Source organism: Oncorhynchus mykiss, chromosome 25 (assembly GCF_057628025.1).
Source record: "Oncorhynchus mykiss isolate SJ-2025 chromosome 25, ASM5762802v1, whole genome shotgun sequence".
Lineage (NCBI taxonomy): Eukaryota > Metazoa > Chordata > Actinopteri > Salmoniformes > Salmonidae > Oncorhynchus > Oncorhynchus mykiss.
Window position 1 is genome coordinate 18,903,249 of NC_143046.1, and position 26,752 is coordinate 18,930,000.

The 26,752-nt window shown below is 43.5% G+C and overlaps 1 protein-coding gene across 33 annotated transcripts in view; it reads left to right on the forward strand.

Moving 5' to 3' along the window:
* Positions 1 to 26,752, forward strand: part of sorbs2b (sorbin and SH3 domain containing 2b) — an 83,483-nt gene that overhangs the window by 11,268 nt on the left and 45,463 nt on the right. For 20 of the 33 annotated variants that reach the window (XM_090220312.1, XM_090220323.1, XM_090220326.1 and 17 more), the window contains 3 exons: positions 11,644 to 11,699; positions 21,503 to 21,529; positions 21,724 to 21,848. In XM_090220312.1, coding sequence (XP_090076438.1) covers positions 11,690 to 11,699; positions 21,503 to 21,529; positions 21,724 to 21,848 — 162 coding nt within the window. In that variant the 5' untranslated portion in view covers positions 11,644 to 11,689. Of the gene's footprint in view, positions 1 to 11,643; positions 11,700 to 11,793; positions 11,871 to 21,502; positions 21,530 to 21,723; positions 21,849 to 24,273; positions 24,811 to 26,752 lie in introns of all 33 variants that reach the window. The other 13 variants (XM_036970458.2, XM_090220315.1, XM_090220318.1 and 10 more) reach the window with 2 other exon arrangements.

Consider the following 26,752-nt stretch of genomic DNA (forward strand, 5'->3'; position numbering starts at 1 on the left):
TGACATGGCTGTGAGTGAGAGTGTATGTAGAATATAGAGCTATTGACATGGCTGTGTAGAATATAGAGCTGTTGACATGGCTGTGTAGAATATAGACATGTGTCACGACTATCACCGAAGGTGGCTCCCCTTCCCGTTCGGGTGGCGCTCAGCGGTCGTCGTCACCGGTCTACTAGCTGCCACCGATCCCTTTTCCCCTTTTCGTTTCGTTTGGTCTAATTGGGTTCACCTGTTCCTTGTTTGGGGGTTTGGGTTGGGGTTATTTAAGTTCAGTTGGCCCGCCTGTGTGTGTGTGGGCTTGTTTGCTGTTTTTGGTTCAGGAGTGTCCTTTTCATTTATGTCCCCTTACAGCGTGTGTACCGGTGTTGTACATTTAGGAGTGTTTTACGCCTGTGTTCGACATTACCCTCTTTTTGTTCGCTGTTGTTGGTCTGGAGTAAATGGTTTTCCGAATCCTCTGCTCTCTGCACCTGACTCCACACCCATCACTCTTCTAAGCCTGACAACATGGCTTTGAGTGAGAGTGTATGTAGAATATAGAGAGCTATTGACATGGCTGTGTAGAATATAGAGCTATTGACATGGCTGTGTAGAATATATAGCTATTGACATGGCTGTGTAGAATATAGAGCTGTTGACATGGCTGTGTAGAATATAGAGCTGTTGACGTGGCTGTGTAGAATATAGAGTTATTGACATGTCTGTGTGGAATATAGAGCTGTTGACATGGCTGTGTAGAATATAGAGCTGTTGATATGGCTGTGTAGAATATAGAGCTGTTGACATGGCTGTGTAGAATATAGAGCTGTTGATATGGCTGTGTAGAATATAGAGCTATTGACATGGCTGTGTAGAATATAGAGCTATTGACATGGCTGTGTAGAATATATAGCTATTGACATGGCTGTGTAGAATATAGAGCTATTGACATGGCTGTGTAGAATATAGAGCTGTTGACATGGCTGTGTAGAATATAGAGTTATTGACATGGCTGTGTAGAATATAGAGCTGTTGACATGGCTGTGTAGAATATAGAGCTGTTGACGTGGCTGTGTAGAATATAGAGTTATTGACATGTCTGTGTGGAATATAGAGCTGTTGACATGGCTGTGTAGAATATAGAGCTGTTGATATGGCTGTGTAGAATATAGAGCTGTTGATATGGCTGTGTAGAATATAGAGCTGTTGACATGGCTGTGTAGAATATAGAGCTATTGACATGGCTGTGAGTGATAGTGTATGTAGAATATAGAGCTATTGACATGGCTGTGAGTGAGAGTGTATGTAGAATATAGAGCTATTGACATGGCTGTGAGTGAGAGTGTATGTAGAATATAGAGCTATTGACATGGCTGTGTAGAATATAGAGAGCCATTGACATGTCTGTGTAGAATATAGAGCTGTTGACATGGCTGTGTAGAATATAGAGCTGTTGACATGGCTGTGTAGAATATAGAGCTGTTGACATGGCTGTGTAGAATATAGAGCTATTGACATGGCTGTGTAGAATATAGAGCTGTTGACATGGCTGTGTAGAATATAGAGCTATTGACATGGCTGTGTAGAATATAGAGCTGTTGACATGGCTGTGTATAATATGGAGCTATTGACATGGCTGTGTAGAATATAGAGCTATTGACATGGCTGTGAGTGAGAGTGTATGTAGAATGTAGATCTATTGACATGGCTGTGAGTGAGAGTGTATGTAGAATATAGCGCTATTGACATGGCTGTGAGTGAGAGTGTATGTAGAATATAGTGCTATTGACATGGCTGTGTAGAATAGAGAGCTGTTGACATGGCTGTGTAGAATATAGACATGTGTCACGACTATCACCGAAGGTGGCTCCCCTTCCCGTTCGGGTGGCGCTCAGCGGTCGTCGTCACCGGTCTACTAGCTGCCACTGATCCCTTTTCCCCTTTTCGTTTCGGTTGGTCTAATTGGGTTCACCTGTTCCTTGTTTGGGGGTTTGGGTTGGGGTTATTTAAGTTCAGTTGGCCCGCCTGTGTGTGTGTGGGCTTGTTTGCTGTTTTTGGTTCAGGAGTGTCCTTTTCATTTATGTCCCCTTACAGCGTGTGTACCGGTGTTGTACATTTAGGAGTGTTTTACGCCTGTGTTCGACATTACCCTCTTTTTGTTCGCTGTTGTTGGTCCGGAGTAAAAGGTTTTCCGAATCCTCTGCTCTCTGCACCTGACTCCACACCCATCACTCTTCTAAGCCTGACAACATGGCTTTGAGTGAGAGTGTATGTAGAATATAGAGAGCTATTGACATGGCTGTGTATAATATAGAGCTGTTGACATGGCTGTGTAGAATATAGAGCTATTGACATGGCTGTGTAGAATATATAGCTATTGACATGGCTGTGTAGAATATAGAGCTATTGACATGGCTGTGTAGAATATAGAGCTGTTGACATGTCTGTGTAGAATATAGAGCTATTGACATGGCTGTGTAGAATATAGAGCTGTTGACATGTCTGTGTAGAATATAGAGCTATTGACATGGCTGTGTAGAGTATAGAGCTATTGACATGGCTGTGTAGAGTATAGAGAGCTATTGACATGGCTGTGTAGAATATAGAGCTGTTGACATGTCTGTGTGGAATATAGAGCTGTTGACATGTCTGTGTAGAATATAGAGCTGTTGACATGGCTGTGTAGAATATAGAGCTATTGACATGGCTGTGTAGAGTATAGAGAGCTATTGACATGGCTGTGTAGAGTTTAGAGAGCTATTGACATGGCTGTGTAGAGTATAGAGCTATTGACATGGCTGTGTAGAATATAGAGTTATTGACATGGCTGTGTAGAGTATAGAGAGCTATTGACATGGCTGTGTAGAGTATAGAGAGCTATTGACATGGCTGTGTAGAGTATAGAGAGCTATTGACATGGCTGTGAGTGAGAGTGTATGTCGTAAATCTGTCAAAATCTGAAACAGCCAATTGGAGCTAGTGCATTCTCCTTGAGGATCCATCTTGAACGAGCCTATGACTTTTTAAGGAATGCATTATGCCAGTGCCTGCCCAGAAAAAGCAGTGCAGGACATTAACAGTTACCCCTCGTTGCTTGCAATGACAGGGTTCTGAAAATGCAAGATTTTCTCTTGTTCTGGGTATCTGCATGATCCTTTTTGTACCTCTACCTAATGTAGATAGATAATGTGGCAAAGAATGATCCCATTTGAAATAGTTGTAACAGAGGTTGGTGTAAGATAGAGGCGTAAGCTCCATCCTCCTCTCCCTCTCACAGGTACATACTTGCAGCGGTGCCGTCAAACTGTCATCTTACTAGCTCACAATTCAGTGTAGTCTTTTCTCTTTCCCAACAACACATGTTCTTATAAAGACACGGAGTACCAAAACACAGCAATTCAGTGAATTATCTCTGGTTCTTAACGTATAATCCCCAGAAATGCCCTGTGTACTGTCCTCCAGAATGAATAAAAAGTAGCTGAACAACACTTAAACTGGCCTGTCCTTCACTTGATGTGATTGTGGATCCAGATCCAGAAATCCATTTTTAGGCCGCTTAAGACTTGTTTGTGTTCACATTCTTTGCTCACAAATATACTCTACATAAATAGCCTGAATCTAATTCAATAGGGAAGCAGACATTTTGGATGCCTTTTCCCCCAAGCTTTCTGTATTTTCTGTGCAGAGAGAAGTCTCTTCTCTCAGTCCTGCTGTGGCTCAGATGCTGTGTGATTTTAGCTGGGAGAGAAGCTTGTAGAAGATCAAGATAGATTTTATTTGGTTGAAAACCATCATAGTCTGTCTGCACTTCTTCCAACTCTCCAACTGCACATGATTTAGACTAGACAGGTATTTTATCGAGCAACAAAAACATCATCAAACAAGGCAATCCGTTTACACTTTTACATTAACAGGTTCGTAATTTGTAAATTCTTTGATAGCAGTTTTTGTGTATTGTGCATAATAGGCTACTTTTATATTATTATGGTTTTGTTATGTTGCCTATTCCAATCACACCAAGTGACAGTATCTGATGTGATTTATAGCCATGTTAATATGTGCTTTGAACCAGCTAAATGCATCTGTAAAAGAGCCTGTTTCTCTATGTCGGTCCCAAATGGCACCCTATTCCCAAAAGTGCACTACTTTTGACCAGAGCCCTATCAAGGGAATAGGGAGCCATTTGGGACACATCCACAGTGTGGAGCAGCTTGGCTCTGACCTCTGAAGGACAGGTGAAGTGCAGGTTGTTATACTGCTGTATATACATGGAACAAAAATAGAAACGCAACATGCAACAATTTCAAATATTTTGTGGCCAGTGGAATGTTGTCTCACTCCTCTTCAATGGCTGTGCGAAGTTGCTGGATATTGGCGGGAACTGGAACACGCTGTTGTTTATGTTGATCCAGAGCATCCCAAACATGCTCAATGGGTGACATGTCTGGTGAGTATGCAGGCCATGGAAGAACTGGGACATTTTCAGCTTCCAGGAATTATGTACAAATCACCAGACAATGGGCCTCGGGATCTCATCACGGTATTTCTGTGCATTCAAATTGCCATAAATAAAATGCAATTGTGTTTGTTGTCCTTAGCTTATGCCTGCCCATACCATAACCCCACTGCCACCATGGAGCACTCTGTTCACAACGTTGACATCAGCAAACCGCTCGCCCATAAGACGCCATACCCACTGTCTGCCATCTGCCCAGTACAGTTGAAACCGGGATTCATCCGTGAAGAGCACACTTCTCCAGCGTGCCAGTGGCTATCGAAGGTGAGCATTTGCCCACTGAAGTCAGATACGATGCCAAACTGCAGTCAGGTCAAGACCCTGGTGAGGATGACGAGCACGCAGATGAGCTTCCCTGAAACGGTTTCTGACAGTTTGTGCATCAGCTGTCCGTGTGGTTGGTCTCAGACGATCCCACTGGTGAAGAAGTCTGATGTGGAGTTCCTGGGATGGTGTGGATACAAGTGGTCAGCGGCCGGGAGGCCGGTTGGAGATACCGCCAAATTCTATAAAATGACGGTGGAGGTGGTTTATGGTAGAGAAAGGAAAATGTCATTCTCTGGCAACAGCTCTGGTTGACATTCCTGGAGTTAGCATGGCAATTGCACGCTCCCTCAAATTGAGACATGGTATTGTGTGTGTCTGTGGTGTCTGTGGTGTTGTGTGACCAAACAGCACATTTTAGGGTGTCCTTTTATGGTTCGCAGCACAAGGTGCAACTGTGTAATGTTCATGCTATTTAATCAGCTTCTTGAGATACCACACCTGTCAGGTGGATGGATTACCCTGGCAAAGGAAAAATGCTCACTAAAAGGGATGTAAACAAAGGTGTTCGGTGGGGTTAAGGTCTGTCCTGGCCATTCAAGTTCTTCCACACCAATCTCAACAAACCATTTCTGTATGTACCTCGCTTTATGCACAGGGGCATTGTCATGTTAAAACAGGAAAGGGCCTTCCCCAAATTGTTGCCACAAAGTTAGAAGCACAGAATTGTCTAGAATGTCATTGTATGCTGTAGCTTTAAGATTTCCTTCACTGGAACTAAGGGGCCTGGCCCCAACCATGAAAAACGTCCCCAGACAATTTTTCATCCTCTACCAAACTTTACAGTTGGCACTATGCATTGGGGCAGGCAGCGTTCTCCTGGCATCCGCCAAACCCAGATTCGTCTGTCGGACTGCTAGATGGTGAAACGTGATTCATCACTCCAGAGAACGCTTTTCACTGTTCCAGAGTCCAATGGCAGCGAGCTTTACACCACTCCAGCCGATGCTTGGCATTGCGCATGGTGATCTTAGTCATCTGTGCGGCTGCTTGGCCATGGAAACCCATTTCATGAAGCTCCCGACAAACAGTTATTGTACTAATGTTGCTTCCAGAGGCAGTTTGGAACTCGGTAGTGAGTGTTGCAATTGAGGACAGATCGGTCCAGCTCTGTGAGCTTGTGTGGCCTACCACTTCGCGGCTGAGCCGTTGTTGCCCCTAGGCGATTCCACTTCACAATAACAGCACTTCCAGTTGACCGGGGTAGCTCTAGCAAGGCAGAAGTTTGGCAAACTGACTTGTTGGAAAGGTGTTATCCTGTGACGCTGCCATGGTGAAAGTCAATGAGCTCTTCAATAAGGCCATTCTACTGCCAATGTTTGTCTATGGAGATTGCATGGCCGTGTGCTCAATTTTATACACCTGTCAGCAACAAGTGTGGCTGAAATAGCCAGATCCAGTCATTTGAAGAGGTGTCTACATACCGTTGTATATATAGTGTATGTTGACTACGATGTTACTGTAGATAATATGGTGAGCTAGCAGTTTTCGCTTGGAAAACAGATAGTCCACAGGCGAAGGGAAGGGGTGAGAGGAGGAGAGCGAATGGATGCGAGAAGGAATTCAACGAGCTGTTTGTATGTGGCTATGAAAGTCAACTGTTTGCGTGTGAACGGAAGCAAATGGAACAAAATGGGGATTAGCATACCTGAATTTGTCCAATAGAAACTCTCGTTTGCAACTGTTGGACTAATGACTACACATAGGTCAGCTTGATGCAGGCAAGAGTGTTCAAGGCAGTATTGAATGTGTCACTGTCTGTCCATGTGACACTGTCTTTCACCTACACTGAATTCATAGGCTAGGTTGTAGCAACCTCATGATGGGGATAGGGAACATTTTAGTATCATGTAGTAGCCTGAACCTATCGGTGTTTAAACTGGGTGAATGGAATATCAATGACAGTCATCCAATATGCTGTAATAGAAATAAGGCCATGCTCATCAGGAAATGTATCGTCCTCCCTCATCTTAAACAGCACCGACCGCCACTGATTAGGACGGGGATATTACTTAAACAGCCATATACTCTAGTGAGTAGCTATCAATCTATGTACCATTTTATGGATGTCTGAAATTCTCATCTCTATTAGGGCCAATGGTTAAATACATGGTTTATTGTCCTGAATGGCAACTGCATTGATGAAATTTTAGTTGTTCGTGGCTGGTAACCAACTTCCTACAGACATATTATATACATTTTAAGCCTTTTCCTGGAAAGCGCAGAACAATCCCCTCCTGAAACTCCTCATTGTCATGCCTGTGGAGATCGTAGTATGTTGACTGAATACCATGTGGGAACCATAGAAATAGAACCAATCTAGTCCTTCTAATTCTAGTCATTCTAATCATACTAGTTCTGTGGTTGGAACATTGGGTCCCTGTCTCGTCTCCATTGCTCCTTGTCATTGAGGTGCCAGGCATAGGTTTCATGGGTTTGCCAGGCAAGAGTGTGACTTAACATCAAGTGTGAGACGATTCCTGTCTCTGTGGCTGGCCAAGCCAACCATGAGTTGCCCAAAAGAGGACTATAAATGGGCATCAAACAAGGAACAGCCGAGTCACCAAGATGGCCGTCGCCACCACCACCGCCACAAATGTAAAACACACATTATGTTATAGGCTAGGGGCTAAAATGATCATCATTCATCACCTTCTTAGACTTTACTAATTTGAAAAAATGTTGGGTGGGAATGCAGTCCACATTTAAAGGATGAACCTTACAGATATTTTCTATGCAAGTTGTACTAGTTGAGAAGTAAGAGCTGGAAGGGCTTGCATTTAAATATTGTATTATGCTGTATTGTGATACAGTACAGTGCTTCTCTACTACTGTCTGGGAGATGTAAGAACTCATGATTTGATTGTTAGAGGCGCTGTACTAATTGAATATCAAAGGGAACTCTCTGTCTGCACAAAAGTATCTGATTAATCTAATCAACAGTGTGTCTCACCCGTGATACTCTGCACTGAGTCAGCCAGGTCAGGATGTTCCTGTGTGTTTATGAGCTGCATCCCCAGTCAGTCCTCATTAACGTAAGTAATGACATTTGCCTCTACTCAGCCATCTGGGTCCTGGCTCTGCTTCCTAAGATTGCCTCCTGGAGTAGGATAATTAAATGGATAGTATGAGGAAACTTGCTATAACTCTTGCAGACAATATCAGAGACACTCCCACTGCCACACCCTCTACTGCCTTACTTCCAGGCTATACCATACCATCTACTTCCTCACCTCCAGTCTATACCATACCATCTACTGCCTCACCTCCAGGCTATACTGTACCATCTACTGCCTCACCTCCAGGCTATACTGTACCATCTACTGCCTCACCTCCAGTCTATACCATACCATCTACTGCCTCACCAGGCTATACGGTACCATCTACTGCCTCACCTCCAGGCTATACTGTACCATCTACTGCCTCACTTCCAGTCTATACCATACCATCTACTGCCTTACTTCCAGGCTATACCATACCATCTACTTCCTCACCTCCAGTCTATACCATACCATCTATTGCCTCACCTCCAGTCTATACCATACCATCTACTGCCTCACCTCCAGGCTATACTGTACCATCTACTGCCTCACCTCCAGTCTATACCATACCATCTACTGCCTCACCTCCAGTCTATACCGTACCATCTACTGCCTCACTTCCAGGCTATACTGTACCATCTACTTCCTCACCTCCAGTCTATACCATACCATCTACTGCCTCACCTCCAGGCTATACTGTACCATCTACTTCCTCACCTCCAGTCTATACCATACCATCTACTTCCTCACCTCCAGTCTATACCATACCATCTACTGCCTCACCTCCAGGCTATACCATACCATCTACTTCCTCACCTCCAGTCTATACCATACCATCTACTGCCTCACCTCCAGGCTATACCATACCATCTACTGCCTCACCTCCAGTCTATACTGTACCATCTACTTCCTCACCTCCAGTCTATACCATACCATCTACTGCCTCACCTCCAGTCTATACCATACCCTCTACTGCCTCACTTCTAGGCTATACCATACCATCTACTTCCTCACCTCCAGTCTATACCATACCATCTACTGCCTCACCTCCAGGCTATACCGTACCATCTACTGCCTCACCTCCAGGCTATACTGTACCATCTACTGCCTCACTTCCAGTCTATACCATACCATCTACTGCCTCACTTCCAGGCTATACCATACCATCTACTTCCTCACCTCCAGTCTATACCATACCATCTACTGCCTCACTTCCAGGCTATACGGTACCATCTACTGCCTCACCTCCAGGCTATACCATACCATCTACTACCTCACCTCCAGGCTATACCATACCATCTACTGCCTCACCTCCAGGCTATACCATACCATCTACTTCCTCACTTCCAGTCTATACCATACCATCTACTGCCTCACTTCTAGGCTATACTGTACCATCTACTGCCTCACCTCCAGGCTATACTGTACCATCTACTGCCTCACCTCCAGGCTATACCATACCATCTACTGCCTCACTTCCAGGCTATACCGTACCATCTACTTCCTCACCTCCAGGCTATACCATACCATCTACTGCCTCACTTCCAGGCTATACCGTACCATCTACTGCCTCACCTCCAGTCTATACCATACCATCTACTGCCTCACCTCCAGTCTATACCATACCCTCTACTGCCTCACTTCTAGGCTATACCGTACCATCTACTGCCTCACCTCCAGTCTATACCATACCATCTACTGCCTCACCTCCAGTCTATACCATACCATCTACTGCCTCACCTCCAGGCTATACCGTACCATCTACTGCCTCACCTCCAGGCTATACTGTACCATCGACTGCCTCACCTCCAGGCTATAGCATACCATCCACAGGGTGTCCTGTGATATTCCATGCCCGTAGGGTGCTGGCTGTCTGACTTTCTGGCTGGCTGTCTGGTTAACTGGCTGCTCTAGCCTCTAGGGTTTCTCAGGCTGCCTAGTTGGTGTTGGTATGTGGGTCCAGCCCTGATCAGGCTGTCTGGTTGGTATGTGGGTCCAGCCATGATCAGGCTGGCTGGTTGGTATGTAGGTCCAGCCCTGATCAGGCTGGCTGGTTGGTATGTGGGTCCAGCCCTGATCAGGCTAGCTGGGTGGTGTGTGGGTCCAGCCCTGATCAGGCTGGCTGGTTAGTGTGTGGGTCCAGCCCTGATCAGGCTGGCTGGTTGGTGTTGGTATGAGCCCTGGGACTCTCCCTCCCCTTTTGCCTCTCCCTCCAGCAGCTGTGTCGCCATGAGTCTGCTCCCTTGAAATATAATATCATCATCTGTGCTTCATTTATCGCTGGCAGGCCTTTACAACCCCTGTTTAATCCCTGCTACATTTGTGTCTTTGAGAAACAGAACCCTCTGATGACTGGCTTTGAGAGAGGAGATGTGTGAAGATTTATTTGGGGTCTGACTTTAGGAGCCTCCTTTTTTATTAGGACGCCATATTAAGTAACTCCCCCCCTTCTCTGGTTTAGATCTACGACTGGGAACATGACTTTAGATGTTCAGCTGATCATGTTGCATGTTTGTCTTGTTGTAAGGCATTTCTAGCATTGATTGGTACTGTTGGTATATTTAGCTGCTTGTCAATAGGAGTGTTCTGAATTGATCAATAAGCTTCCACTGGTGCTGCAGGCGTCTGCCGCTGCATCGCCATGGAAATTGATAGGAGAACTACATGTGATGCATCATTCCTCATCATTCCATCATGCATTGTCTATAACTGTCTGCATTTAGAAACAAAATGATCACAAAAATCGCTTGCGCTAATCATGAGGAAAAATCAGTCAATAGTTCACACAGTTTTAATACAAAGATGGAGCAGGTGCTTCTGTTTCTGTCCACAGCTGTCCCCTCCAGTGTGTGTCAGCAGAAACATGTGTATGTCAGGCATGTGGCCAACAGAAGGCAGACTGTACTGTCTGTCTGCCATGATCCCATGTACTGTCTTCCATGATACATGTACTGTCTGCCATGATGTATGTACTGTCTGCCATGATACATGTACTGTCTGCCATGATGCATGTACTGTCTGCCATGATGCATGTACTGTCTGCTATGATACATGTACTGTCTGCCATGATACATGTACTGTCTGCCATGATACATGTACTGTCTGCCATGATACATGTACTGTCTGCCATGATACATGTATTGTATTGTCTGCCATGATACATGTATTGTCTGCCATGATGCATGTACTGTCTGCCATGATACATGTACTGTCTGCCATGATACATGTACTGTCTGCCATGATACGTGTACTGTCTGCCATGATACATGTACTGTCTGCCATGATACATGTATTGTCTGCCATGATACATACCAATAGGCCAGGTTTCTGAGGCCTGGCTGGAGGTGGACTTGGATACAGCGTTGCCTGACTGCGTGTTTCTGTGGTAGAACTCGGTGCATTTATCGCCTTTCACAGTCTACCTGCCTCGGAATCCTAAATGGCACCCTGGTCAAAAGGAGTGCACTAAATGGGGAATAGGGTGCCATTTGTGATTCATGCTGATGTTCAGGTAGATCTTCCTGCCAAGCTGGCTGCTCCAGTGACAAATATACTACTTTGGGGACAGCCTACATTGCACTGTGTTTCTAATACTACTGCAGTGCTGACACAGGCAATGTCAAATGTATAGTGTATATCGAGACTATTTGTTTTGTAAATACCAGAACAACACAATTTCATACGGAATAGAATAGGATCTGTTGAACAGTCAGCCTCAGATACCACAGTGTGCCTTTAATCTGTTACAGGTGAAACAAAAGAGTTGTCTTTCTGTTTTTACAGGATAGTGTGATTGTTTGAAGCGTTGCCGCGACGAGAGACCTTCAACATGAATACAGGTGTGTATCTGCCAGTGGACAGTTTTATCGCTCTTCTTCCTCAGGTCTCTTTGAATATCATTCAATCATTCAGCCTTTTCTTTATTCAAAACAGCCACACAAACCGGTCCTCTCTCTGGGCCTTTGTCCGACAGAGCTGCAAGTGACTGGGCTTCGTCTCATGGCTCTCTGGTAAACCAGGCCTGTTTGTTAGTCTCATTTGTGGGCTTGACTTTTCTCCCAGATATTAAAGGAAGCTCAGTGGCTTACAAAAGAACTGGGTATTCCACACCCCAGATATGCAATGAATACAACCCCCTATTTAAAGTAACTGATTGTTTACCCATGTCTACGTCCAAGCCAGGCAGCTCTTCCTGTAAGCGGCAGGCCCTAGCTAGGATGCTTTTAGTATGAGTCATGAGGAAATCATAATAAAATGCCTCTTCTTATTGCAAGGCATTGTCCATGTTGGCATTTGGGATAAAACCTATTTTCTCAGTTGCATGTGATTTGATTATTTTGGATTTCCTCGCATTCCTCTTATTAAAGTACTTGAATAAAAGCTGGCATATCACTTTTCAAAGCCATTAAAATGATGATGTATTAGAGCCTACATAGCTTCTTATGGAACAATCCTCAGATCTATGCATTGTGCATGCAGTCACTCCCACCGTGAGAGATAGGCCTGAACTATGCACCACAACGCTACGCTTTCTGATGTGTTTTCTGCTGTGTTTTCTACTGTGTTTTCTGCTGTGTTTTCTACTGTGTTTTCTGCTGTGTTTTCTGCTGTGTTTTCTACTGTGTTTTCTGATGTGTTTTCTACTGTGTTTTCTACTGTGTTTTCTACTGTGTTTTCTACTGTGTTTTCTACTGTGTTTTCTACTGTGTTTTCTGATGTGTTTTCTACTGTGTTTTCTACTGTGTTTTCTGCTGTGTTTTCTACTGTGTTTTCTACTGTGTTTTCTACTGTGTTTTCTACTGTGTTTTCTACTGTGTTTTCTGCTGTGTTTTCTGCTGTGTTTTCTACTGTGTTTTCTGCTGTGTTTTCTACTGTGTTTTCTACTGTGTTTTCTGCTGTGTTTCCTACTGTGTTTTCTGCTGTGTTTTCTGCTGTGTTTTCTGCTGTGTTTTCTGCTGTGTTTTCTGCTGTGTTTTCTACTGTGTTTTCTGCTGTGTTTTCTACTGTGTTTTCTACTGTGTTTTCTACTGTGTTTTCTACTGTGTTTTCTGCTGTGTTTTCTACTGTGTTTTCTGATGTGTTTTCTACTGTGTTTTCTACTGTGTTTTCTACTGTGTTTTCTGCTGTGTTTTCTACTGTGTTTTCTACTGTGTTTTCTGCTGTGTTTTCTGCTGTGTTTTCTACTGTGTTTTCTACTGTGTTTTCTACTGTGTTTTCTACTGTGTTTTCTGCTGTGTTTTCTACTGTGTTTTCTGCTGTGTTTTCTGCTGTGTTTTCTGCTGTGTTTTCTACTGTGTTTTCTGCTGTTTTCTGCTGTGTTTTCTACTGTGTTTTCTGCTGTGTTTTCTACTGTGTTTTCTGCTGTGTTTTCTACTGTGTTTTCTGCTGTGTTTTCTTCTGTGTTTTCTACTGTGTTTTCTGCTGTGTTTTCTATTGTGTTTTCTGCTGTGTTTTCTACTGTGTTTTCTGCTGTGTTTTCTGCTGTGTTTTCTACTGTGTTTTCTACTGTGTTTTCTGATGTGTTTTCTGATGTGTTTTCTGCTGTGTTTTCTACTGTGTTTTCTGCTGTGTTTTCTACTGTGTTTTCTGCTGTGTTTTCTGATGTGTTTTCTGATGTGTTTTCTGATGTGTTTTCAGATGTGTTTTCTACTGTGTTTTCTGCTGTGTTTTCTGATGTGTTTTCTGATGTGTTTTCTGCTGTGTTTTCTACTGTGTTTTCTGCTGTGTTTTCAAATGTGTTTTCTACTGTGTTTTCTGCTGTGTTTTCTTCTGTGTTTTCTACTGTGTTTTCTGCTGTGTTTTCTACTGTGTTTTCTGCTGTGTTTTCTATTGTGTTTTCTACTGTGTTTTCTACTGTGTTTTCTGCTGTGTTTTCAGATGTGTTTTCTACTGTGTTTTCTGCTGTGTTTTCTACTGTGTTTTCTGCTGTGTTTTCTGATGTGTTTTCTACTGTGTTTTCTGCTGTGTTTTCTGATGTGTTTTCTGATGTGTTTTCTGCTGTGTTTTCTACTGTGTTTTCTGCTGTGTTTTCTACTGTGTTTTCTGCTGTGTTTTCAGATGTGTTTTCTACTGTGTTTTCTGCTGTGTTTTCTTCTGTGTTTTCTACTGTGTTTTCTGCTGTGTTTTCTACTGTGTTTTCTACTGTGTTTTCTGCTGTGTTTTCTATTGTGTTTTCTACTGTGTTTTCTGCTGTGTTTTCAGATGTGTTTTCTACTGTGTTTTCTGATGTGTTTTCAGATGTGTTTTCTGATGTGTTTTCTGATGTGTTTTCTACTGTGTTTTCTACTGTGTTTTCAGATGTGTTTTCTACTGTGTTTTCAGATGTGTTTTCTACTGTGTTTTCTGATGTGTTTTCTACTGTGTTTTCTGATGTGTTTTCAGATGTGTTTTCTACTGTGTTTTCTGATGTGTTTTCTGCTGTGTTTTCTGCTGTGTTTTCTATTGTGTTTTCTACTGTGTTTTCTGCTGTGTTTTCAGATGTGTTTTCTACTGTGTTTTCTGATGTGTTTTCTGATGTGTTTTCTGCTGTGTTTTCTGCTGTGTTTTCAGATGTGTTTTCTACTGTGTTTTCTGCTGTGTTTTCTGCTGTGTTTTCAGATGTGTTTTCTACTGTGTTTTCTACTGTGTTTTCTACTGTGTTTTCTGATGTGTTTTCTGATGTGTTTTCTACTGTGTTTTCTACTGTGTTTTCTGATGTGTTTTCTGATGTGTTTTCTACTGTGTTTTCTATTGTGTTTTCTACTGTGTTTTCTGATGTGTTTTCTGCTGTGTTTTCTACTGTGTTTTCTACTGTGTTTTCTGATGTGTTTTCTACTGTGTTTTCTGCTGTGTTTTCTGCTGTGTTTTCTGATGTGTTTTCTGATGTGTTTTCTGATGTGTTTTCTGCTGTGTTTTCTACTGTGTTTTCTACTGTGTTTTCTGCGGTGTTTTCAGATGTGTTTTCTGATGTGTTTTCTGATGTGTTTTCTGCTGTGTTTTCTACTGTGTTTTCTACTGTGTTTTCTGATGTGTTTTCTGCTGTGTTTTCCGATGTGTTTTCTGATGTGTTTTCTGATGTGTTTTCTGCTGTGTTTTCTGCTGTGTTTTCTGCTGTGTTTTCAGATATGTTTTCTGATGTGTTTTCTGATGTGTTTTCTACTGTGTTTTCAGATGTGTTTTCTACTGTGTTTTCTATTGTGTTTTCTGATGTGTTTTCTGCTGTGTTTTCTACTGTGTTTTCTGCTGTGTTTTCTGATGTGTTTTCTACTGTGTTTTCTATTGTGTTTTCTGATGTGTTTTCTGCTGTGTTTTCTACTGTGTTTTCTGCTGTGTTTTCTGCTGTGTTTTCTATTGTGTTTTCTGATGTGTTTTCTGCTGTGTTTTCTACTGTGTTTTCTGCTGTGTTTTCTGATGTGTTTTCTGATGTGTTTTCTGATGTGTTTTCTGCTGTGTTTTCTGCTGTGTTTTCTGCTGTGTTTTCAGATGTGTTTTCTGATGTGTTTTCTGATGTGTTTTCAGATGTGTTTTCAGATGTGTTTTCTACTGTGTTTTCTATTGTGTTTTCTACTGTGTTTTCTGCTGTGTTTTCAGATGTGTTTTCTGATGTGTTTTCTACTGTGTTTTCAGATGTGTTTTCTGATGTGTTTTCTGCTGTGTTTTCTGCTGTGTTTTCTGCTGTGTTTTCAGATGTGTTTTCTGATGTGTTTTCTGATGTGTTTTCTACTGTGTTTTCAGATGTGTTTTCTACTGTGTTTTCTATTGTGTTTTCTACTGTGTTTTCTGCTGTGTTTTCTACTGTGTTTTCTGATGTGTTTTCTACTGTGTTTTCAGATGTGTTTTCTACTGTGTTTTCTACTGTGTTTTCTACTGTGTTTTCTATTGTGTTTTCTACTGTGTTTTCTATTGTGTTTTCCGATGTGTTTTCTGATGTGTTTTCTGATGTGTTTTCTGATGTGTTTTCTACTGTGTTTTCTATTGTGTTTTCCGATGTGTTTTCTGATGTGTTTTCTGCTGTGTTTTCTGCTGTGTTTTCAGATGTGTTTTCTGATGTGTTTTCTGATGTGTTTTCTGCTGTGTTTTCTACTGTGTTTTCTACTGTGTTTTCTGCGGTGTTTTCAGATGTGTTTTCTGATGTGTTTTCTGATGTGTTTTCTGCTGTGTTTTCTACTGTGTTTTCTACTGTGTTTTCTGATGTGTTTTCTGCTGTGTTTTCCGATGTGTTTTCTGATGTGTTTTCTGATGTGTTTTCTGCTGTGTTTTCTGCTGTGTTTTCTGCTGTGTTTTCAGATGTGTTTTCTGATGTGTTTTCTGATGTGTTTTCTACTGTGTTTTCTATTGTGTTTTCCGATGTGTTTTCTGATGTGTTTTCTGATGTGTTTTCTGCTGTGTTTTCTGCTGTGTTTTCTGCTGTGTTTTCAGATGTGTTTTCTGATGTGTTTTCTGATGTGTTTTCTACTGTGTTTTCTATTGTGTTTTCCGATGTGTTTTCTGTGAGAGCTGCTCTAAATGATGCAGGATATGTTTCCTATTATCAGCCCATCAAATCTACAATAGAAATGGATCCTATTTCAATGTGCTGTACATGTACATATTTTATGTCCGTATATTCAGGACCAAAATTCGAATGACATTTTTCATTGCGTTATGTGACAGAATGCTTTATTTAATGTTATTGGGATCAGGCATGATTTGGGTTAATCTTCTTTATATGCTTTAATCTTTTTCACATTAACATCATTTTGCCATGAGGATGTATTTTAATTAATGTGCTTTGTTGGTGGGGGAGGGTGGGAGGGCTTGTGGCTGTCTTTGTTGGGTGGGGGGCTTGTGTCTATGTCTTTGTTGGGTGGGGGGCTTGTGTCTATGTCTTTGTTGGGTGGGGGGCTTGTGTCTATGTCTTTGTTGGGGGAGGGCTTGTGGCTGTCTTTGTTGGGTGGGGGGCTTGTGTCTATGTCTTTGTTGGGGGAGGGCTTGTGTCTGTGTCTATGTATGTACAGTACCAGTCAAAAGTTTGGACACCTACTCATTCATTCTAAAATAATAATTCCATTTGAAAATGCCCGCATTCCAAATTCAATATTCCTCCCATCTGGGATGTCTTCCTCTCGTCAAACTTCACAGCCTTTCCATCCTTCATCTCACAGGTCTTTCATCCTCTCTCTCTGTCTCTCTCTGTCTCTCTCTGTCTCTCTCTCTCTCTCTCTCTCTCTCTCTCTCTCTCTCTGTCTCTCTCTCTCTCTGTCTCTCTCTGTCTCTCTCTCTCTCTCTGTCTCTCTCTCTCTCTCGGTCTCTCTCTGTCTCTCTGGGTCTCTCTCTGTCTCTCTGTCTCTCTCTCGGTCTCTCTCTGCCTCTCTCTATCTCTCTCTCTGTCTCTCTCTCTGTCTCTCTCTCTGTCTCTCTCTCTGTCTCTCTCTGTCTCTCTCTGTCTCTGTCTCCGTCTGTCTCTCTCTGTCTCTCTCTCTCTCTCTGTCTCTCTCTCTGTCTCTCTCTCTGTCTCTCTCTCTGTCTCTCTCTCTCTCTGTCTCTCTCTCTCTCTCTCTCTGTCTCTCTCTCTCTCTCTCTCTCACTGTCTCTCTCTCTCTCTCTGTCTCTCTCGGTCTCTCTCGGTCTCTCTCTGTCTCTCTGTCTCTCTGTTTCTCTGTCTCTCTCTCTCTCTCTCTCTCTCTGTCTCTCTGTCTCTCTCTCTCTCTCTCTCTCAGTCTCTCTGTCTCTCTGTCTCTCGCTCTCTCTCTCTGTCTCTCTCTGTCTCTCTCTGTCTCTGTCTCTGTCTCTCTCTCTGTCTCTCTCTCTCTGTCTCTCTCTCTCTCTCACTCTCTATCTCGGTCTCTCGGTCTCTCTCTGTCTCTCTGGGTCTGTCTCTGTCTCTCTCTCTCTCTGTCTCTCTCTGTCTCTGTCTCTCTGTCTCTCTCTCTCGGTCTCTCTCTGTCTCTCTCTCTCGGTCTCTCTCTGTCTCTCTCGGTCTCTCTCTGTCTCTCTCTCTCTGTCTCTCTCTCTGTCTCTCTCTCTGTCTCTATCTCTGTCTCTCTCTCTCTCTCTCTCTGTCTCTCTCTCTCTCTGTCTCTCTCTCTCTCTCTGTCTCTCTGTCTCTCTGTCTTTCTCTCTGTCTCTCTCGCTCTGTCTCTCTCTCTCTGTCTCTCGCTCTCTCTGTCTCTCTTTCTGTCTCTCTCTCTCTCTGTCTCTCGCTCTCTCTGTCTCTCTCTCTGTCTCTCTCTCTTTGTCTCTCTCTCTGTCTCTCTCTCTGTCTCTGTCTCTCTGTCTCTCTCTCTCTCTCTCTCTCTCTCTCTCTCTCTCTCTCTGTCTCCTTCTCTCTCTCTCTGTCTCTCTGTCTCTCTCTCTCTCTGTCTCTCTCTCTGTCTCTCTCTCTCTCTCTGTCTCTCTCTTTGTCTCTCTCTCTGTCTCTCTCTCTGTCTCTGTCTCTCTCTCTCTGTCTCTCTGTCTCTCTCTCTGTCTCTCTGTCTCTCTCTCACTGGCTCAAGCAGCAGTCATGTTGATTACAGACAATGTCTCTTCAACTTTTGAACATAGTTGTGCCAGTACCATGGTAACGATTGTGTACTTATTCTCAGCCTAGTTTCCGCTTGAGCATGACCTCTTTTTGACCTGTGACCTTACCCAAACATAGAGCCATTGTTTGATCATTCCATGGACTGCAAGGTACCACAGTGTTAGGTGAAGAGTTTAGGATCTGGCTAAACAGACCGTTTCTATTCACGGTGCTGTTAGGACTTGCTTTCTGTTATGAGTGCTGCTGCTTTGATCTCTGTCGTTTTCTGTGTCCCTTCTTCATCACCCTCCATATCAGCTTCTTAATCACCCTCTACTCTCTGATCCATGGGGCTTTAAGTGGATGTGTTCATTCTCTAGCTCACATATGTCAGAGTCAAGGCCCGCGGGCCACATCCGGCCCGCAAGAAGGTTTTTTACGGCCCCTGGGATGATCTTGATTTATTATTAGAACCGGCCCGCAGCAAGCCGGCAGCCCGCAGATCTTTTACACGCACCAATACTACATTTCCCACAATGCAAAGGTGACGCACCGAGCAGTAGGCTGCTTCATTTCAATATTTATTGGCACAGCAGTCGTCAGCATCACAGTAAAATTAACTTTCAGATACCCATCAAAAATGGCAAAACGGAAGGTGGATACTGAGAACCGGGGGTTTCAAACAAGGTGGGAGTCGGAGTATATGTTCACGAAGGTAGCTGGAAAACCTGTGTGTCTTCTGTGTGGAGAAAGTGTGGCGGTACTGAAAGAGTATAATCTGAGACGACATTATGAAACGAAACACGCGGACAAAAACAAGAATATGGACATGGAACAAAGGCTACAAAAGGCAGGGGAATTAAAACGAGGCCTCAAATCTCGACAGGCTCTGTTCAAAAAAGCCAAATCACAAGGCCAGGCTGCTGTCAAGGCCAGTTTTATTTTGGCAGAAGAGATCGCTAAATCAGCCCGGCCATTTACGGAGGGGGATTTCATCAAAAACTGCATGATTAAAGTTTGTGACGAAGTTTGCCCAGAAAAAAGGCAACTCTTTTTAAATGTGAGTCTGAGCAGAAACACCATTGCCGAGAGAGTAGACCAGTTGTCCATCAATCTAAAAGAGCAGCTTGTGAAAAAGGGAAAAGATTTTATTGCATATTCCTTGGCTGTGGATGAGAGCACCGACATTTCTGACATTGCCCAGTTGTCAATTTTCATCCGCGGAGTAGACTCCAACCTAAGCGTGACAGAGGAGTTTTTGGCTTTACGTCCTATGCATGGCACAACTACGGGGCATGATTTGTATGAAGAGGTGTCAAGATGTGTAAATGAGATGGAGCTGCCTTGGGAAAAACTCGTGGGTTTGACAACCGACGGAGCACCTGCGATGTGTGGACACAGGAGCGGACTGGTGGCGAAGATACGGGAAAAGATGCAAGAGGAAAACGCGACAGGTGAGCTGACAGCTTATCATTGTATCATACACCAGGAAGCGTTGTGCGGTAAAGCCTTGAAAATGGAGCATGTAATGAGCATCATCACGCGCACAGTTAACTTTATCAGAGCCAAAGGTTTGAATCACCGCCAGTTCAAGGCATTTCTGACGGAGTTAGAAACGGAGCATGGTGATTTGCCTTATCACACAGAGGTGCGATGGCTAAGCCAGGGAAAGGTGCTTCAAAGATGTTTCGAGCTTCGTGAGGAGATTTGTCTGTTCTTGGACAGCAAAGGGAAAGACACAACACAACTCCGAGACGAAATGTTTCTGTGTGAAATGGCTTTTCTGTGTGACATTACGAGTCATCTGAATGCAATAAACTTGCAGCTGCAGGGTCGGGATCGTGTCATCTCTGATATGTACAGTACAGTGAAGGCATTTAAAACCAAACTGACTCTGTGGGAGACGCAGATGCGGAAAGAAAATTTGAGCCACTTTCCCAGCTGCCAGACCATGAAAGAGAAGCTCTCTACCAGTGCGTTCCCGAGCACACAGTTGGCTGATAAAATAGGTATGCTTGCCGCTGACTTTCGACGCCGATTTGCTGACTTTGAAGCACAAAAAAGCAGGTTGGAACTGCTCGGTAACCCATTTGCTGTTGACGTGGAAAGCTCACCACCAAACCTCCAAATGGAGTTGATTGACCTCCAATGCAATGATGCACTGAGGGCAAAATATGCGGCAGTGGGTGCTGCGGAGTTCGCCCGTTTCCTCCCCGGCACAATGCCCCAGCTGCGCATCCAGGCTGCTCAAACGTTGTCTATGTTTGGCAGCACATACCTGTGTGAACAACTGTTTTCTTTGATGAACCTGAACAAAACATCACACAGAAGTCGACTTACTGCTGAACACCTCCACTCAATTCTGAGGATTTCTTCAGCTCAGAGCCTTACCCCGAACATTGATGAACTTGTGGAAAAGATGGGACACCACCAAGTATCACCCTCAACCTCAAACAAGTGAACATTACTGTGCAATCACATATTTAGAGTTTTTACTCAGTTCAAGTTTAAAAGTTAAAATTTAATATTTGTTTTCACTGCATGTTACTTCTCCTTAAACAAAGTGTTGTTTTTGATTAATAGATTTTTGCACTTTATTTTTTTGTATTTCAATCCAATTATATTTTAAAAATATTTCAGTTGAGTGGATGATAGAAAATTGCTATTATTGTTTTTTCTTTGAAGTAAATTTAGCCCACTTTTGCTAAAATAGAAAATATAGTCTACTGATGGTGCCTTGAATACCGGTTTCTTTCATTTAATGTTCATGTTATGGGGATATTTATATAAAGGAAATTTGTCTTTTGTGTCTGTTGAAAATTAAAGATTACTGACAGAGCCATAAGAAAATATTGCTTTATTTATCTGATCATATTGTAATATATTTGTTAGGTTTTCAGTAGGTTCAATTAGGTTCACTAGACTATATGCGTCATTTAAAAATTTTTCAATGAACATTCGAACAGTCCAGCCCTCGTCTTGTAGCTGATTTTTTTATTTGGCCCTCCGTCCATTTGACTTTGACACCCCTGCTCTAGCTTGTTATACATGAGGCTAGGTGAAGTTATATCAGTCATCATATTTGATGTTTTTCTTGGCATGTTTTAATTCGTTCCTGCCTTGAGGAAGATATATTACTCAAATGATTTAATCAGTTCTTTTTTTATTTCTTCCATCTAGGTAATGAGTCTCACCTGTCAGATTCAGGTAAGGACTCCATTATTCATTATTTAATGATTTGTCATGACTTGACTTGATTTGTGAAATCCTCAGGATAGAGCTAAGGCAGGATCAAATAACTAATATTGGTCCAGTTACCATGGCTACAAAAAGCAGGAAAAGGCACAGGGCGGGAGGGAAGCCGACACTCACATGCTCTTTGTTCTGTGATTCGCTGTTAGATGTGTGGCAGTCATACAGCGCCACAGAAAGCCTGAGGAACGGCGACGTCACCACTTCCTCCCTGGCCGCCAAAGGCTTCAGGAGCGTCAGGCCCAATCTACAGGACAAGAGGTCTCCCACACCAGTGAGTCTTGTGGCTGGCGTTCAGTGTTTGTTTACACCACAGTTGTTTCCCTCCCAGCACGGCTGTCTCCTGTTTCATGTCTCCTGTCTCCTGTCCCTGCCTGGCCTTTTCCTTCAACAGGAAATGGAAATGGAAACGCCCCTGGTCTCCGGACTGCGTTTGAAATAGCACCCTACCTATAGTGCACTACTCTAGTAACGAACTGTATAGGGAATAGTAGTGCACTGTATAGGGAATAGTAGTGCACTGTATAGGGAATGCACTTTATTGGGAATAGTAGTGCACTTTATTGGGAAGAGTAGGGCACTGTATATGGAATAGTAGTGCACTGTATGGGGAATAGTAGAGCACTGTGTTTGGAATAGTAGGGCACTGTTAATGGAATAGTAGGGCACTGTATGGGGAATAGTAGAGCACTGTGTTTGGAATAGTAGGGCACTGTTAATGGAATAGTAGGGCACTGTATGGGGAATAGTAGAGCACTGTGTTTGGAATAGTAGGGCACTGTTAATGGAATAGTAGGGCACTGTATGGGGAATAGTAGAGCACTGTGTTTGGAATAGTAGAGCACTGTATATGGAATAGTAGTGCACTGTATGGGGAATAGTAGGGCACTGTATATGGAATAGTAGTGCACTGTATGGGGAATAGTAGAGCACTGTGTTTGGAATAGTAGGGCACTGTATATGGAATAGTAGTGCACTGTATGGGGAATAGTAGAGCACTGTGTTTGGAATAGTAGGGCACTGTTAATGGAATAGTAGGGCACTGTATGGGGAATAGTAGAGCACTGTGTTTGGAATAGTAGAGCACTGTATATGGAATAGTAGTGCACTGTATGGGGAATAGTAGGGCACTGTATATGGAATAGTAGTGCACTGTATGGGGAATAGTAGGGCACTGTATGGGGAATGCACTTTATTGGGAATAGTAGTGCACTTTATTGGGAATAGTAGGGCACTGTATATGGAATAGTAGTGCACTGTATGGGGAATAGTAGGGCACTGTTAATGGAATAGTAGTGCACTGTGTTTGGAATAGTAGTGCACTGTATATGGAATAGTAGTGCACTGTATGGGGAATAGTAGAGCACTGTGTTTGGAATAGTAGAGCACTGTATATGGAATAGTAGTGCACTGTATGGGGAATAGTAGGGCACTGTATATGGAATAGTAGTGCACTGTATGGGGAATAGTAGAGCACTGTGTTTGGAATAGTAGGGCACTGTTAATGGAATAGTAGGGCACTGTATGGGGAATAGTAGGGCACTGTTAATGGAATAGTAGTGCACTGTATGGGGAATAGTAGGGCACTGTTAATGGAATAGTAGTGCACTGTATGGGGAATAGTAGGGCACTGTTAATGGAATAGTAGGGCACTGTGTTTGGAATAGTAGGGCACTGTTAATGGAATAGTAGGGCACTGTATGGGGAATAGTAGGGCACTGTATGGGGAATAGTAGGGCACTGTATGGGGAATAGTAGAGCACTGTGTTGGGAATAGTAGGGCACTGTTAATGGAATAGTAGGGCACTGTATGGGGAATAGTAGGGCACTGTTAATGGAATAGTAGTGCACTGTATGGGGAATAGTAGAGCACTGTGTTGGGAATAGTAGGGCACTGTTAATGGAATAGTAGGGCACTGTGTTTGGAATAGTAGGGCACTGTATGGGGAATAGTAGTGCACTGTATGGGGAATAGTAGGGCACTGTGTTTGGAATAGTAGGGCACTGTTAATGGAATAGTAGGGCACTGTATGGGGAATAGTAGGGCACTGTATTGGGAATAGTAGGGCACTGTATTGGGAATAGTAGTGCACTGTATGGGGAATAGTAGTGCACTGTATTGGGAATAGGGTGCCATTTGGGATGCATCCCTGGTTAATTAATGGTTTAACTCAATAGCTGATGTCATTGATTGATCTCCTTGATAGTATTTTTCTTGTGTGTTGTACTGGTTTTTGTCAGTACTGATATTATTTTTCCATTGCTGAGCTTGAATTATCTACAGAGGCATCAGAAAGGCTCTGAGGGGCCCTTGATAAAAGGTCCTGTTTTATCTGGAAGCTGTTGTGTATTCTGTACTGCCTGGTGCTTTTAGCTGGTCAAGGCCAGTCTTTGCTGCTAAACTGAGCTAGTTTTTGTTTACAAAACCACTCTTTCAAATGGACTACTTGTTGACATTTAAGGGCAAATGCACTGTATAACCAGCCAACCTGTTAAGGGTATAGAGAAGGTTTGCTGCCATAAAAAACATTCTGACTCAGATCGCTCAGAAAAAGCTTCCTCTTTAAAGAAACACTGATAGCCACAGTACAGGTAGTATTTGTCTCAACAGAAGACATTACAATGCCTTTAATAATGTATTTGTATGTTGTTGTCTGTCTCTCTTCTGTGAATGTTTTGGAATGCCTTGGCTGAGTAAGGCCCCACCTCCTCCCAGTCATAGCTCTCACCTGAGCCCTGTTGGCAGTTCCCCCTCATCCTACTGCCCTCCTCTGCCTGGCCCTGGTGAATGTTCCTCTAGCTCACTGGTCCTTAGGCACCGGTCCCACTCCTCAAGAACCATGTCCTCCTATTCACACTGCCCAGAGAACACCTCTCTCAACCCCAACACCAGGTTAACTGTACCAAGCACCAGTAGCTCCTCCCAATCTGTCTACAGTCAACCACAGGGATCCGGCATGGTCTCCCCAAGACTAACCCCGTTGCAAGTTACTGAGAGCCCTTACACCCCTGGTACATACCCCCACCATGAACCTGTCCTTAAAGACAAGCCACCCCTCCCCCAGAGAGAGAGACACACCTCCTCGCTGTCTATCCGCATCACCCCACCCACTCCCCTGGTGGTCACAGTGCCCCTGCTCTGCCAGTACACCCTCCCCTCAGCAGAGCCCCCGTGGACAGGACCACAGGACACAGGGATGGCTCTCCTGCTCTTTCCCCCTGCAGGCCGACAAGTGGTATAAACCTTTTCTAGTTTTTACTGACTGAACCATCCCATTTTCTTCTAATGCTCTCTCACTCACAACCATGCAAAGTACCAGTAGCAGACACTCTTCACCAGTCAGTAGTTCATAGTAGCTAGTTTCTCCAGCACTGGACGTATTTTTGTGTCTGACAAGTAGTTTATCATGTCTGCCCAGGAGCACACTGAGGTTTCAATAGCTCGTTAGCGAGTTTGCAATTTCATAGTGATTATGGTAATTAGACCTGATGCAATAGCGCCTTTGAAAACTATGTATTTATTTATGATAAGCCTTAGGAAATTGCAAAGAAAGGATTTGCATGTCTGTGTCTGAGACCTAGTCCTTGCATTAATGCAGCATTATTACATGTCTGTGTCTGAGACCTAGTCCTTGCATTAATGCAGCATTATTACATGTCTGTGTCTGAGACCTAGTCCTTGCATTAATGCAGCATTATTACATGTCTGTGTCTGAGACCTAGTCCTTGCATTAATGCAGCATTATTACATGTCTGTGTCTTAGACCTAGTCCTTGCATTAATGCAGCATTATTACATGTCTGCAGCAAAGGGTTTTGTAGGAAACCAAATGTGTTGTATTGTTGTTATTACAACTGGATCGGTTCCCCAACATTAGATTTGAACTCAAACTAACTAGGAGACAGCACCTTTCCTTCCTCTCTCAGGAACCAGAGCTCCACCTGGCTTTACTTAAACATAACCTCTTCTCTCTCTCTTCACCTCCTATCTCCTATCTCTCTCAGGAACCAGAGCTCACCTGGCTTTACTTAAACATAACTTCTTCTCTCTCTCTTCACCTCCTATCTCCTATCTCTCTCAGGAACCAGAGCTCACCTGGCTTTACTTAAACATAACCTCTTCTCTCTCTTTTCGCCTCCTGTCTCACTCTAAGAGCCGTCACTGCAGTGTGTGTGCTATGTTTTTTCTCTAAGAGTCGTCACTGCAGTGTGTGTGCTATGTTTTTTCTCTAAGAGTCGTCACTGCAGTGTGTGTGCTATGTTTCACTCTAAGAGCCGTCACTGCAGTGTGTGTGCTATGTTTCACTCTAAGAGCCGTCACTGCAGTGTGTGTGCTATGTTTTTTCTCTAAGAGCCGTCACTGCAGTGTGTGTGCTATGTTTCACTCTAAGAGCCGTCACTGCAGTGTGTGTGCTATGTCTCACTCTAAGAGCCGTCACTGCAGTGTGTGTGCTATGTTTTTTCTCTAAGAGTCGTCACTGCAGTGTGTGTGCTATGTTTCACTCTAAGAGCCGTCACTGCAGTGTGTGTGCTATGTTTCACTCTAAGAGCCGTCACTGCAGTGTGTGTGCTATGTTTCACTCTAAGAGCCGTCACTGCAGTGTGTGTGCTATGTTTCACTCTAAGAGCCGTCACTGCAGTGTGTGTGCTATGTCTCACTCTAAGAGCCGTCACTGCAGTGTGTGTGCTATGTTTTTTCTCTAAGAGTCGTCACTGCAGTGTGTGTGCTATGTTTCACTCTAAGAGCCGTCACTGCAGTGTGTGTGCTATGTTTCACTCTAAGAGCCGTCACTGCAGTGTGTGTGCTATGTTTTTTCTCTAAGAGTCGTCACTGCAGTGTGTGTGCTATGTTTCACTCTAAGAGCCGTCACTGCAGTGTGTGTGCTATGTTTCACTCTAAGAGCCGTCACTGCAGTGTGTGTGCTATGTTTTTTCTCTAAGAGCCGTCACTGCAGTGTGTATGCTATGTTTCACTCTAAGAGCCGTCACTGCAGTGTGTGTGCTATGTCTCACTCTAAGAGCTGTCACTGCAGTGTGTGTGCTATGTTTTTTCTCTAAGAGCCGTCACTGCAGTGTGTGTGCTATGTTTCACTCTAAGAGCCGTCACTGCAGTGTGTGTGCTATGTTTTTTCTCTAAGAGCCGTCACTGCAGTGTGTGTGCTATGTTTTTTCTCTAAGA